Below are 14,073 nucleotides of genomic sequence, written 5' to 3'. Positions count from 1 at the left end.
CAGCTCTCTGACTTGTGTTTCCAGTCGGCTGACATCTAGCTGCTACACATGAATATTTATCACTATTCGTTTTTGCATTTCATTTGCATGGCTCTGTCTCTGATAGAAACAGTGCTCCAAATCCAGATTTTTGAGCCGGAAAGGGCGTTTGATCATGGCAATATACCGTGTTTGCAAAGCGCCCACTCATACACATCCAGAGGAACAAACTAACAGCTCATTTGAGAGTATGCTTGTGATGGCAGGCATCTGGGAGTGAGGCAGAGGTTAGCAGGGTGGGTGAGCTCCAAATGTATGTGTGTGTGTGTGCTGCTACAGGGCCAGCAGCATGACAGTCCCCAGAAGGCCCTGGACCACTTGCTAAGTCCCAGCAGCTGAGCTGACTTCAGCTGTATGAAACGCAGCTCCATCTGGAGTGGGGGTGGCTCATGACTTTTTGCTCCGGGAGTTCCACAGAGGCTGCTCTTGAAATTGGAGAAGACTGTAGCCTATGATTGTCCCCATCCCACTCGAAGAGAATATTTTGAGAAGTCTAATTATATGGTGGGGTTTGCATGGAATGAGGGAAGAGAGTTTAGATAAGGCCTTTCTAAGGGCAGGTTGGCAAGGTCTGGTAGGGAGCCTTGGGTAGTTCTGTGAGGCAGCAGCACCCTCTGCAGGTGGACCAGAGTGGCTGCAACCACCATGTTCCCAGGAGCCTCAGAAAAGGCTGACCTACTTGCTGGGTGACCTGCAGTGAGATGTTGACCCTCTCTGAGGCTCAGTTGCCTCAACTGTAAATGAAGAATAGTAATCCCTACTTTGTGCCGTTGCTGAAATGATTAGAGAGAGGACATGTACCCAAAGTGTTCTGCATGGTGCCTGGTACATAGTACGTCCTCCAAATGTGTCAGTTACCATCATCAGTCACCCCAGTATCCCCATGAACCTTAGTACAGATGACCACCGAGTGCCCTAGCATAAGGGACAAGGCTTCTCTGAGAACGATCGTAGATGGGACTGGAGTAGGGGCTAGAAAGGGTCTGTGCCGCTGGCTGGTTGACATTTTGATTTGCCAATTCCGTCTATTCCAGTTCTGGGAGTCCTTGACATCCGTCATGGGAGGCTCTGACAATAAATATATTCATAAAAAATTTAAAACAGTCCAGGCGGCCGGGCACGGTGGTTCACGCCTGTAATCCCAGCACTTTGGGAGGTCGAGGCAGGCAGATCACGAGGTCAGGAGATCGAGACCATTCTGGCTAACATGGTGAAACCCTATCTCTACTAAAAATATGAAAAATTAGCCAAGCGTGGTGGCAGGCGCCTGTAGTCCCAGCTACTCGGGAGGCTGAGGCAGGAGAATGGCGTGAACCCGGGAGGCAGAGCTTGCAGTGAGCCGAGATTGTGCCACTGCACTCCAGCCTGGGTGACAGAGCGAGACTCCCTCTCAAAAATAAAAGACAAAAAACTCGTTCAGTTCAGGCATGGACACACAGTCCTGCAATCCCAGCACTTTGGGAGGCAGGAGGATTGCTTAAGCCCAGGAATTCAAGACCATTCTGGGTAACATAGGGAGACTCCATCTCTCAAAAAAGCTCTGTCGCCCAGGCTGGAGTGCAGTGGCACGATCTCAGCTCACTGCAACCTCAGCCTCCCAGGTTCAAGCAATTCTCTTGCCTCAGCCTCCCGAGTAGCTGGGATCACAGGCGCCCACCACCACACCGGGCTAATTTTTGTATTTTCAGTAGAGACAGGTTTCACCATGTTGGCTAGGCTGGTCTTGAACTCCTGACCTCAAGTGATCCACCTGCCTTGGCCTCCCAAAGTGCTGGGATTACAGGCGTGAGCCACCGTGCCCGGCCTACAAAAATTTTTTTAAAAGTAGCTGTGCATGGTAGTGCATGCCTGTGGTCCCAGCTACCAGGGAGGCTGAGGTGGGAGGATCACTTAAGCACTGGAGTTCGAAGCTACAGTGAGCCATGATCATGCCACAGCACTTAAACCTGGGCGACAAAGCAAGACTCTGTTTCAAAAAAAAATAATTAAAAACAAACTTGCAGATAGCAATAAGTTATATGGAGAAAATCAAAGAGAGTTAAGTGGGTCAAGCCCTCAAATTGCCCACAGTCTGGGGAGGCAGACATATGAATGGGTCATTGTTAAAGCAGGTATTGCGTCATGGATGGCATATGCAGAGGATACTTTGATAGGGACAGTCAAGGAGGGACTTCCTAAGGGAGGAAAAAGTTGGAGCTGAGTCTTCAATGATGACAAGTCTGCCACATGAAGGAGGAGGAAAGGAGACTCCAAATCCAAGACACAGACATACGCAAAGGCATGGAGGTGGGGAATGAGGTGGGGAACAGAGCAGGTTGTATTACAGGAACAGAAGCAACTCGAAGGGCCCACGGGGGAGCAGGGGAGCCTGGAGCCTTGGAGGCTATGGTGGGAGTTGGTTGGATGTGGGGCGGGGAGAAGAACCAAGATGACATCGAGTTTCTGGCTTGGATATCAGGTAGATGGTGGTGCTAATAAGAGAAGTATAAACTCCTCAGGTGAGATGTACCGTAAGAGATAGTTTGGGTTTAAAGGACCATTGGGACACCCAGATGGAGATGCTCAGGAGACAGCCAGAGAGACAGAAAGGACGAGGCCCACTGGCCAAAGGCAAATAAAATCCTAAATTTTGGCCGGGCGCAGTGGCTCACGCCTGTAATCCTAGCACTTTGGGAGGCCGAGGCAGGCGGATCACGAGGTCAGGAGATTGAGACCATCCCGGTTAACATGGTGAAACCCCGTCTCTACTAGAAAAAATACAAAAAATTACCCGGGCATGGTGGCGGGCTCCTGTAGTCCCAGCTACTCAGGAGGCTGAGGCAGGAGAATGGTGTGAACCCGGGAGGCAGAGCTTGCAGTGAGCCGAGATCATGCCACTGCTCTCCAGCCTGGGCAACCGAGAAAGACTCCGTCTCAAAAAAAAAAGAATCCTAAATTTTAGATGGAAGGCCCCAGAGCCCCACCACAGCAATCTATTGCTGCAAGGTGGGTTTTTCCCAGAGGCAAATGAATCTCCCAAGCAACATCTGATATTTCCTCCTAAATCCAACCCTCCTTCACCCTCTGGCTGGGGGAAATCATCCAGGTTGCCCTAAATTACAAGACACCAGACTACAATTGATTGTACAAATGACAGTTGATACAACATAATGCTTTTCTATTTTGTTTTTTATTTTCATTTTTTTGAGACAGGCTCTTGCTCTGTTGCCCAGGCTGGAGTTGCAGTGGTGTGATCGCAGCTCACTGCAGCCTCAACCTCCTGCACTCAAGCAATCCTCCCACTTCAGCCTCCCAAGTAGCTGGGACTACAGGTGTGCACCACCACACTTGGCTAATTTTAAATTTTTTTGTAGAGACAGGGTGTCGCCATGTTGCCCAGACTGGTCTCAGACTCTGGGACTCAAGGGATCGATCCTCCCACCTCAGCCTCCCAAAGTGTTGGGATTACAGGTATGAGACACCTTGCCATGCTGGTTTTAATTTTCAGTTCCGGACGTGATTTCCAGCTCTTGGGGGAGAAAGACCTCCTAAAGCAAAATGCTCACCTAAGGCTGCTCAGTTTTCCTGCTGTCCAAAGACTGAGAAAGTCTGGAAAATAGGGGCAGCTTTTCCAACCCAAAAGTGTTGTTATGAGGACTAAATGAGACTGTTTATGTAAACACCGTTGTAAGTGATAAAGTTCAGTATAAACATAGTGCCTAGCAGACTGTCTGGTGAAAAGCAGTATGTCACTCTCTAGATGAATGGAAATAAACCAAAAAAACCGAGGGTCTTATCATGAGGACACCTTGGGAAAATATGTCAGGAGCAGGCCATGAAAATCTCTAAGTCCTTCTGCAGCTGTGACTTTCTGGAATCCCAAAGTCCAGGGCGGAGGTACAGCCGCCCAGGAATTTATTCCTCCATAACTTTGAGCTCCCCAAATCCCCACGAAGCCCAGGAATGATGTGACTGCAGGGCGTGTGGGCCCATTGGCACCAAGAGTCCCTCCATAAATCAAGGTCTCACTTATGCTGGCCTCAGACTGCTTTTTCCAAGGTGACCTGGGCAAACTAAAAGGGTAGTTGCTTATCTAGAGGTGCATCTGCCTTTGAGATGAAAGAACCCTGAAAATGCTAAGAGGACCAATTCTCTAGAAATACATTCCTTGCAGGAAGAGTTTTCTTCAGCTCAGATGACAATTCAGTTGGGAGTTAGAGAGAGAGTGGCAGTCTTCCCATATTTCAGCCAGTTTGGGTGACCCAAGAGGCCCCATGGGGCAGACCAGAGGGGCCCTGTTTCAGTCCTGGGTCAGTGCCAGTGAAAGTCAAGGTGACTCAGCATTGTTACCAGTTATCCACAAGACAGCCATGTGAATCACAGCATCTTAAATCAGAGGGCTCAACACCCTAATGGTTCAGGCAAGGAAACTACAAGTCAAACGTGGGGAGGGGCTTAGCCAAGGTCATACGGCCTTGAAGATTCCAGGTTAGACCTAGAGGTTCAGGCCTCACTACACACTCCCTTTAATGAGGCCACACGGGCAGTATAGCAGGGTTCCAGTCAAGGACTCCAGAAACTTAGCTCATCCAGCCAATTCACCTGGCCATCTCAGTGTCTCCAGTAGCATCCACATCAGTTGTAAGAGTGGAAACCAAAGACTATAGAACGTCACATGTCAAAAATAAGCAGGCAGAAAGGGGAAAAAAAATCACTCATGGGAAACCTTGGGACCTGCAAGGTTAACAATCTACACAAATGCCTGGGGTGACGGAAGAGGCAGGTGCCTTGGAGGCCCCAGGCGGTTCCTGCCCAAGGTAAGTCCCGAGAGTGAGGCCAGCTCTGAGCAGATCCATGGAGGGGGCTGAAAAAAGCAGCTGAGATGACTAAAATGGAAACTCAGAAAAAACAAAATCAGAAACCCTTCTTCACAGGACTGCTATGGGGATCAAGTGGGATAATGAACCATAATGTTTGGCGCAGAGTAGAAATGGTTTCTTATATTAAATGGCTAACAAAGCCACCAAGGACTGGGTGTCCTTCTCTGGGCACACCCTCTCTTACAGAACAGAGCTCACAGTGTCTAGCTGTCAGCTCACTTGCCCATCTCCACCACCAGAGAGTAAATTCGATGAGCAGTGACCACCTGACTTGCTCATTCCCTGTAGCATCCCAGCACTTGGTGCCTGCCACATAGTAGCCACTCCATTCGTATATATGAATGAATGAATGTATGAATGAATGAATGAATGAACGAACAAAAGAATGGCACCTTTGCCAGCCACCCTTGAAATCACCTCAGCTCATTCACCAACTGCCCAGTTTGTCTGGGACACTCAGTGAGGAAACCTAGGCAGCCTCCGGCAAACTGCACAATGTGCAACAGAAATGCCTGACTCAAGCCAGTAAGCGTCAGAGATGAGCAATAAGACTGACAAATTCTTAGAAAGGCCAGGCGCGGTGGCTAACCCCTGTAATCCCAGCACTTTGGGAAGTCGGAGCAGGATGATTGCTTGAGCCCAGGAGTTCAAGACCAGCCTGGGCAACACAGCGAGACTCCATCTCTACAAGCAATCTTTTAAAAAAATTACCCGGGCGTCCCGGCGTGGTGGCTCACGTCTGTAATCCCAATACTTTGGGAGGCCGAGGTGGGTGGATCACGAAGTCAGGAGTTCAAGTCCAGCCTGGCCAAGATGGTGAAACCCCATCTCTAATAAAAACACAAAAAAATTAGCCGGGCATGATGGTGGACGCCTGTAATCCCAGCTACTCGGGAGGCTGAGGCAGGGAATTGCTTGAACCCGGGAGGCGGAGGTTGCAGAGAGCCGAGATCGCTCAACTGCACTCCAGCCTGGGCGACAGAGCGAGACTCCGTCTCAAAAAAAAAAAAAAAAAAAAAAAAAAATTACCTGGGTATGGTGGCTCACGCGCCTGTAGTCCCAGCTACTCGGGAGACTGAGGCGGGAGGATCGCTTGAGCCTGGGAGGTCGAGGCTGCAGTGAGCCAAAGACTGCACACCGGCCTGGGCAACAGAGTGAGACCCTGTCAAAAAGAAAAGAAAAGAAAAGAAAAGAAACAAAGAAAATTGGCTGGGCGCGGTGGCTCATGCGTGTAATCCCAGCACTTTGGGAGGCCGAGGTGGACAGATCACGAGGTCAGGAGTGCAAGACCAGTCTGGCCAAGATGGTGAAACCACGTCTCTACTAAAAATACAAAAAATGAACCGGGTGTGGTGGTGTGCGCCGGTAATTCCAGCTACTCGAGAGGCTGAGGCAGGAGAATCGCGTGAACCCGGGAGACGGAGGTTGCAGTGAGCCAAGATCGCGCCATTGCACTCCAGCCCGGGAGACAGTGCGAGACTTCGTCTCAAACAAACAAAAATTCCAGGAAAAAAGGGGTTAAAATCGGGGCAGAGACCAGGGTAGGATGGCTCCGCCCCATCTAAGTCTTAGCCCCACCCCCTGAAAGTCGCCCTGCCTCTCAGACTCCTCCCCTTTCTGAGAAGGTCACCGGGGGAAGCCAAATGGGCATGCGCCGCTACTGCGCTACTGCGCACGCTCGCTGTGACTGCTCGCTGTAACTTGCCCCGCCTTCCCTCCGCCCATTCGGGAAACCGGAAGCCGCCTGCCACTTGGTGGCTCCTACGCGGCTAGCGGGTCCTCAGTGGATGCAGGCTGGGCGCCGCGATGTTCGACGGGACATCGGCGGAGAGAGACCTCGGGGTTAAGGGGTGGGGCTGACGTCAAGAGCCAAGATGGCGGCGGTGGTCGCACTCTCCTTGAGGGGCCGGTTACCGGCCACAACCCTTGGCGGAGCCTGCCTGCAGGTGAGTCCTGGAGTCTCAGAGAGGGAAAAGGCAGGAAAGTCACGGAGACTGCCTGGAGCTGATAGGTCCGCGGAGAGACTAAGGAAGCATAGGGCAAGGCCTCAGGGAGAGGGAGGACCTCCTCCCGCTGGCGCAGTGCTTTGGTTTGGCTTGGAGCATCCCTGTCAGTTATCTTTCTGCGCTTCGCCGCAGCTTGAGGTAGGGCAGGGGCAATTTTTTACAGCTAAGGGAGGGGGGGGAGTTCAGAAAGGGGACTTGAATTACTCAAGGTCAGATGGCAAGCGAATGACTGCAGAAACCAGAAACCAGAATCCGAATCCAAACATTGGCGTTCCAGCCCTTTTTCTGCCACCAAACTATCGCCTCTGTAGAAAAGGGAGACCTGCGGGGTGTGACGAATGGGAATTGGGAAGCGAGGTCATTCCTCTAGGGTACGAGGTTGAGGACCGGGATTGGTGAGGAAAGGACGTGTGAATTGGGGACAGGGCAGGGGAAGGGAGAGATGGAGGGAAATGCATCCAGCCCCTTACCTGGAAGGATCCCGGCTGTGGGTGGCGGGAGTTGTAGGAAAGACTGGGTTCCTTAAAGCAATGTCACCACAGTTTCGCTAATATCCTCTCAGTGTTTCTGACTCTAAAGGGCATGTAATAATACGGACCTCATAGAGTTGACATGGAATGACAGGTAGAGAGCTTGGCGCTGTTCTTGTTTATAACTATGCAATGTGCTGTGACAGATTTTCCCACGCCCCTTCCACGGCCAAGAAACGACACATTTCTGACCTGCCTTCTAAGTGGGAACATATAGAAGGGGAAGGGAAATTGCTTTTGTATACATAAAGGACCAAGGATTTGCAAATCCTTTCTAAGTCTGTTCCTCTTCTGGGCTTCTCAACAACCCCTTTAAGCTGGGCAAGTAAGAATTCTTACCCTCCTTTTTGGAGCTTTGAAAACTTGAGGTCCCCAGAAAGAAAATATTTGGCTTGCTCAAAATACCACATTCCCAAGAACTGGCAGACCTGAGACAGTTTTTTAACATAGTACCGGAAAAACTCCTTAGCGTAGATCTTGGGACATGGTTGGTGTCCAAGAAATTTTAGTTCCTCTTCCTCTCTTGCACTTAAATGAGGACATCTTTCATCTTAAGTACCTGCCATGGCTGCATAACACAGTACGTATTGCCCATGTTCTAATCCTAGTTCTGTCCAGTGTGCTGTGTGTGAACTTGCATCCACTCTGCATCAACCTTTCTGAAAAGGGGAGATAGAGGAAGAAGACAGCCTACCAGAGCCTCAGCTGACATCTTATGAGTATTAAATTGATGATTGATAATGAGCTTGTTTACCTGTTCTTTTTATAGTTGCTGAGCAAACAATTAAATTGTGAGAGCCCCACTAATGAGACAGAGTTCTAAAGCTCAGGCCCCTCTTCTAGCAGTGAATTGTAGAAACGGCTAGTTTCATAGGTCATTGTTGAAATTCCAGGCAAGGCCTTTGCAGGGCCTCCTGAGGGCAACAGAAAATAGAAGAGCCCCAAGGCCTCCACTTCCTTGTGGGAATGTACATTTATACCCACAAAAGCCACCTCAAAAGAATTCAGTAATGAGCTTGGTGTGGGTAACATTCAAGTTCAGGTTCTGAATTATTTTTATGCATATAGTCTGACCACTGAACCACAATTCTGCCTTTAAGTATTTAACTGTAATATATTAACTATTGTTTGTGTTGCCTTATTTCTTCATCTGGACTATGAACTCCTTTAGGGCGAGAACCACCTACTTAAAAGTGTGCATCTTGCCAGGTGCAGTGGCTCATGCCTGTAATCCCAACACTTTGAGAGGCCAAGGCAGGTGGATCACCTGAGGTCAGGATTTCAAGACCAGCCCAGCCAACATGGTGAAACCCTGTCTTTACTAAAAAAATATATATATATATACACAAAAATTAGCTGGGCTTGGTGGTGGGCTCCTATAATCCCAGCTACACAGGAGGCTGAGGCAGGAGAATCGCTTGAACCTGGCAGGCGGAGGGATGCAGTGAGCCGAGATGGCACCATTGCACTCCACCCTGGGTGATAAGAGCGAAACTCAGTCTCAAAAAAAAAAATTTTTTTTAATGTGTATCTTGTTCCTTAGGCTGGCAGGACTAGGGTACCTATCTACAAATCAGAAGGATACAAAGACTGATAAGGTTGCCAATCGTGTAGAGCAAAAATTATTTTCTGGGCTATGCTAGAAGCTTGACCCCCCCGGTTATCTTATGAGGCAGTTATTAATACTACCCACCCTTTACAAAGGAAGAAATAGAATCATAAAAGTTAATAATTTGCAGAAGAATGCACAGCTAGTAAGTGATAGAGCTTGGATTTGAAGCATCACCGATCACACTTTTCAGCAAGCCTGCACCTTGTATTTTACTCAGGCTTATCTTCATACAGTCCTTTTCGCCTTCTTCCTCTCTATTTCCCACCTTCTTCTCTGGCCTCCAAATCTTTCTCCACTCCATCCAACTCCAAGCCTGCACCCTAAGGACACTTTACTAGAGAAACAACAACCAGCCTTCAGCACCATTCAGAATTCACCCTTCTCAGTTCAGTTGTTGCTTACCTTGCTTAAATTATAAACTATGAAGTTCATATTACCCAGGATTTCCTAGGAATGTGCTTTCTGCCTTGAATACTCATTAGTCTTGTAGATTAACATAAAAATGCTTTCAAGGGGCCCTCTTTCATTAAGGATTTGTAGTATAAATTGCTCCAAAGGGGAGAAAATCATATAGTTTCATTGTATGATTAGAGTAACAACTTCTCTTGTTCCTTGGATCTCATTGTGAAATGGAATTATCTTTTTGCACTGTTCCATTTTATGTTTGCATTTTCACTACTAGTTATAATGGCTAAAAGCTTCGGTTTTTGAATCAAGTGACCTGTGTTCCTATATGATCCTATCCTCATCTTTTAACTGGGAACAATATAACATTTTTCATAGAAATGTTATAAAGATTAGAGATTATTTGACACAGTGTGTGACGTAAAGGTTCAATGAATGAAATGTGGCAAATTTTTAGATTTATGTATTCAGCGAATTTTTTGGTGGATCACAGATAACATAATCCTAAGAATTAACTCTTTGTACAGACCTCAAGATGAGCAAAGCTCCATCACTTTCAGAACCATGACCACCTCTGCTGATTTTGATTTCAGAATCTTCTTTCATTCCGGTAAACCCCCTTTGCCCCACAAAATGTTGTATGAAATACCTTTTTTTTTTTTTTTTTTTTTTTTTTTAAGACAGAGTCGCACTCGCCCTGTTGCCCAGGCTGGAGTGCAGTGGTGCGATCTTGGCTTACCATAACCTCCGCCTCCTGGATTCAAGCAATTCTCCTGCCTCGGCCTCCTGAGTAGCTGGGATTGCAGGTGCCCGCCACCACATCTGGCTAATTTTTTTGTATTTTTAGTAGAGATGGGGTTTCACCATGTTGGCCAGGCTGGTTGAACTGCTGACCTCAGGTAATCCACCCGCCTCAGCCTCCCAAAGTGCTGGGATTACAGGCATGAGCCCCCACGCCTGGCCTATAAAATACATTTTTGACACAAAACAAATTTAAATTAGTTGTACTGAAAAAAAATGACATTTTGGGGCACCCCAAAACTGATGTTGGGATACATTGACTTAGATATTCAGTGTAGTACATCCTGGCATTGCTCTTATTTCATATCATTCATATGATAAGACTTCTTAAAAATTTAAATTAGCTCTAATACAAACTTAATCTCTTTTGGAAAGATAATACACGATCGATTATCTGTGTAGAGTGAACATGAAGCAGATGTTTAAGTATTATAAAGAAATGTTGAAGGGAAAACATTGCAGGTAACCACAGTCATCCCACAGACCTTGTGGGACTGACACCCAGCTTGATAGAGCCTAATGCCTGTTGCCCACTGACAATACTAAATCAGGCTTTAGAACTAGGGGGTTGTGCCGGGTATGGTGGCTCACGCCTGTAATCCCAGCACTTTGGAAGGCTGAGGCAGTTGGATCACGACGTCAGGAGTTCAAGACCAACCTAGCTAAAATGGTGAAACCCCATCTCTACTAAAAATACAAAAAAATTAGCCCAGCATGGTGGCACGCGTCTGTAATCCCAGCTACTCAGGAGGCTGAGGCAGGAGAATCGCTTGAACCCAGGAGGCAGAGGTTGCAGTGAGCTGAGATCTCGCCACTGCACTCCAGCCTGAGCGACAGAGTGAGACTCCGTCTCACGAAAAGAAAAAAAAGAACTGGGGGGTTATACTTCAGTCCCAGATTCTGTTTAAAGCCAGGTTAGGGGCTGGGCTGGTTGTTCGCGCCTGTAATCCCAACACTTTGGAACGATGAGGCAGGTGGATCACTTGAGGCCAGGAGTTCGAGACCAGCCTGGCCAAATGGCGAAACCCTGTCTCTACTAAAAATACAAAAATTAGCCAGACATGGTGGCACATGCCTGTAATCCCAACACTTTGGGAGGCTGAGGTGGGAGGATTGCTTAAGCCCAGGAGTTCCATACCGGCTTAGGCAACATGGCAAGACCCTGTCTCTACAAAAATTAGCTAGACATGATGGTGTGCACCTATGGTCCAGCTACTTGGGAAGCTGAGTCAGGATGATCACCTGAGCCCAGGAGTTTAAGGCTGCAGTGAGCCATGATCTCCAGCTTGGGCAATAGAGCTAGACCATAAGTCTATAAAAATAAAAAATAAAGGCCTGGTACAGTGGCTCCCACCTGTAATCACAGCACTTTGGGAGACCAAAGCGGGCAGATCACCTGAGGTCAGGAGTTCAGGACCAGCCTGGCCAATATGGTGAAACCCTGTCTGTACTAAAAATATAAAAATTAGCTGGGCGTGGTGGCAGGCACCTGTAGTCCCAGCTACTTAGGAGGCTGAGGCAGAAGAATTGCTTGAAGCCAGGAGGTGGAGGTTGCAGTGGGCCAAGATTGCGCCATTGCACTCCAGCCTGGGGGACAAGAGTGAGACCCTGTCTAAAATAAATAAATAAATATATTTTTTTTTAATGAAAAATAAAATCCAAATTAGAAGGCAAAAACTTGAAGTAGCCCCATTTTTTAAAAGGCATATTGTCCCATTTACCCTACTACCTGCCTCAGGCACAGCAGCCACCCACTCTGGAAAATAGTTTTGTCAGTTGCTTAAAAAAAACTAAACTTGGCCGGGCGCGGTGGCTCAAGCCTGTAATCCCAGCACTTTGGGAGGCCGAGGCGGGTGGATCACGAGGTCAGGAGATCGAGACCATCCTGGCTAACATGGTGAAACCCCGTCTCTACTAAAAATACAAAAAAAAACTAGCCGGGCGTGGTGGCGGGCGCCTGTAGTCCCAGCTACTCGGAGGCTGAGGCGGGAGAATGGCGTGAACCTGGGAGGCGGAGCTTGCAGTGAGCCGAGATCGCGCCACTGCACTCCAGCCTGGGTGACACAGCGCGAGACTCCGTCTCAAAAAAAAAAAAAAAAACAAAAAAAAAACTAAACTTGTAGCTACCATACAGCCCAACAGTTACACACCTGGGTGTTTATCCTGAGAAATGAAGGCTTAACGTTCACACAGAAATTTGTACACAAGTGTTCATTTCAGCTTTATTCATGTCACCAAAAATTAGAAACACCCCCAACGTCCCACCCCCAACCAACGTAGTTATATGGTTAAGCAAACTGTGGTACATTGTACCGTGGAATGCTACTCAGCCATAACAAGAAAAAAGCTATTGCTGTACACAGCAACTTGGATGAATCTCCGGAGAATTAGGCTGAATGAAAAAAACCAATGCCAAAAGGCTACATACTAGATGATTATATTGATATAGCATTCTTTAAATGACAGAATTTGAGAAGTAGAGAACAGATTAGTGTTTGCTAGGGCTTAAGGAGTACAGGGGAGGGAGGGTGGGAGGAAGTGGACAGGGCTATAAATGGGCAATGTTAGTGATCCTGTGCTTATGGGAATGTCCCGTATCTTGACTAGCACGGTCAGTATTCTGGTTGTGGTGATGTGCTGCAGTTTGCAAGATGTTCCTGTTGGGGAGACTGGGTAAAGAATATGTGGGTCCTGGCATGGTAGCTCATGCCTGTATCCCAACTGTTCGGGAGAGCCAGGCAGAGGATCACTTGGGGCCAGGAGTTCAAGACCAGCCTAGGCAACATAGTGAGACCCCCATCTCTAGAAAAATAAACATAAAAAAACTAACTGGGCATCATGGTGCATGCCTGTAGTCCTAGCTACTGGGGAAGCTGAGATGGGAGGTTCGCATGAGTCCAGAAGGTTGAGGCTGCAGTGAGCTGTAATCATGCCACTGCACAATCAATGACAACAAAACCCTGTCTCTTTTTTTTTGTTTTTGTTTTAGATGGAGTTTCGCTTTGTTACCCAGGGTGGTGTACAGTGGCGCAATCTTAGCTCACTGCAACCTTTACCTCCCAAGTTCAAGGGATTCTCCTGCCTCAGCCTCCCAAGTAGCTGGGATTACAGGCGCACACCACCACACCCGTCTGATTTGTTTTTGTATTTTTAGTAGGGATGGGGTTTTACCATTTTGGCTGGGCTGGTCTTGAATTCCTGACCTCAGGTGATTCCCCAACCTCAGCTTCCCAAAGTGCTGAGATTACAGGTGGGAAGAGCATGTGGAGTCTCAGTATTATTTTCTTTGTTTTGTTTTGTTTTGTTTTGTTTTGAAACAGGGTCTCACTCTGTCGCCCAGGCTGGAGTGCAGTGGCACAATCTTGGCTCACTGCAACCTCCGCCTCCCGGGGTCAAGTGCCTCTGCCTCCCAAGTAGCTGGGATTACAGCCGTGTGCCACCACAACGGGCTAATTTTTGTATCTTTAGTAGAGATGGATTTTCACCATGTTGGCCAGGCTGGTCTTGAACTTCTGACCTCAAGTGATTTGTCTGCCTTGGCCTCCCAAAGTGCTGGGATACAGGTGTGAGCCACTGCACCTGGCCTCAGTATTATTTTCTGTAAATGCATATGAATCTGTAATTATTAAAAAGTAGAAAGGTTGGCCGAGCACGGTGGCTTACACCTGTAATCCCAGCACTTTGGGAGGCCAACGCAGACGGATCACCTGAGGTTGGGAGTTTGAGACCACCCTGACCAACGTAGAGAAACCACGTCTCTACTAAAAATACAAATTAGCCGAGCCTGGTAGCGCACGCCTGTAATCCCAGCTACTCGGGAG

General features: G+C 47.9%; 1 protein-coding gene across 1 annotated transcript in view; it reads left to right on the top strand.

The window, feature by feature from the left end:
- Positions 1 to 6,606: 6,606 nt before the first annotated feature.
- Positions 6,607 to 14,073, top strand: part of SDHB (succinate dehydrogenase complex iron sulfur subunit B) — a 34,448-nt gene continuing 26,981 nt past the window's right edge. The window contains exon 1 of the mRNA XM_025356709.1: positions 6,607 to 6,844. Within this exon, the coding sequence (XP_025212494.1) occupies positions 6,773 to 6,844 (72 nt within the window). The 5' untranslated portion in view covers positions 6,607 to 6,772. The remainder of the gene's footprint in view (positions 6,845 to 14,073) is intronic.

This window comes from Theropithecus gelada, chromosome 1 (assembly GCF_003255815.1).
Source record: "Theropithecus gelada isolate Dixy chromosome 1, Tgel_1.0, whole genome shotgun sequence".
Classification (NCBI taxonomy): Eukaryota; Metazoa; Chordata; class Mammalia; order Primates; family Cercopithecidae; genus Theropithecus; species Theropithecus gelada.
Note: the sequence above shows the minus strand (reverse complement) of the source record. Positions and strands in the feature narration are given on the sequence as shown.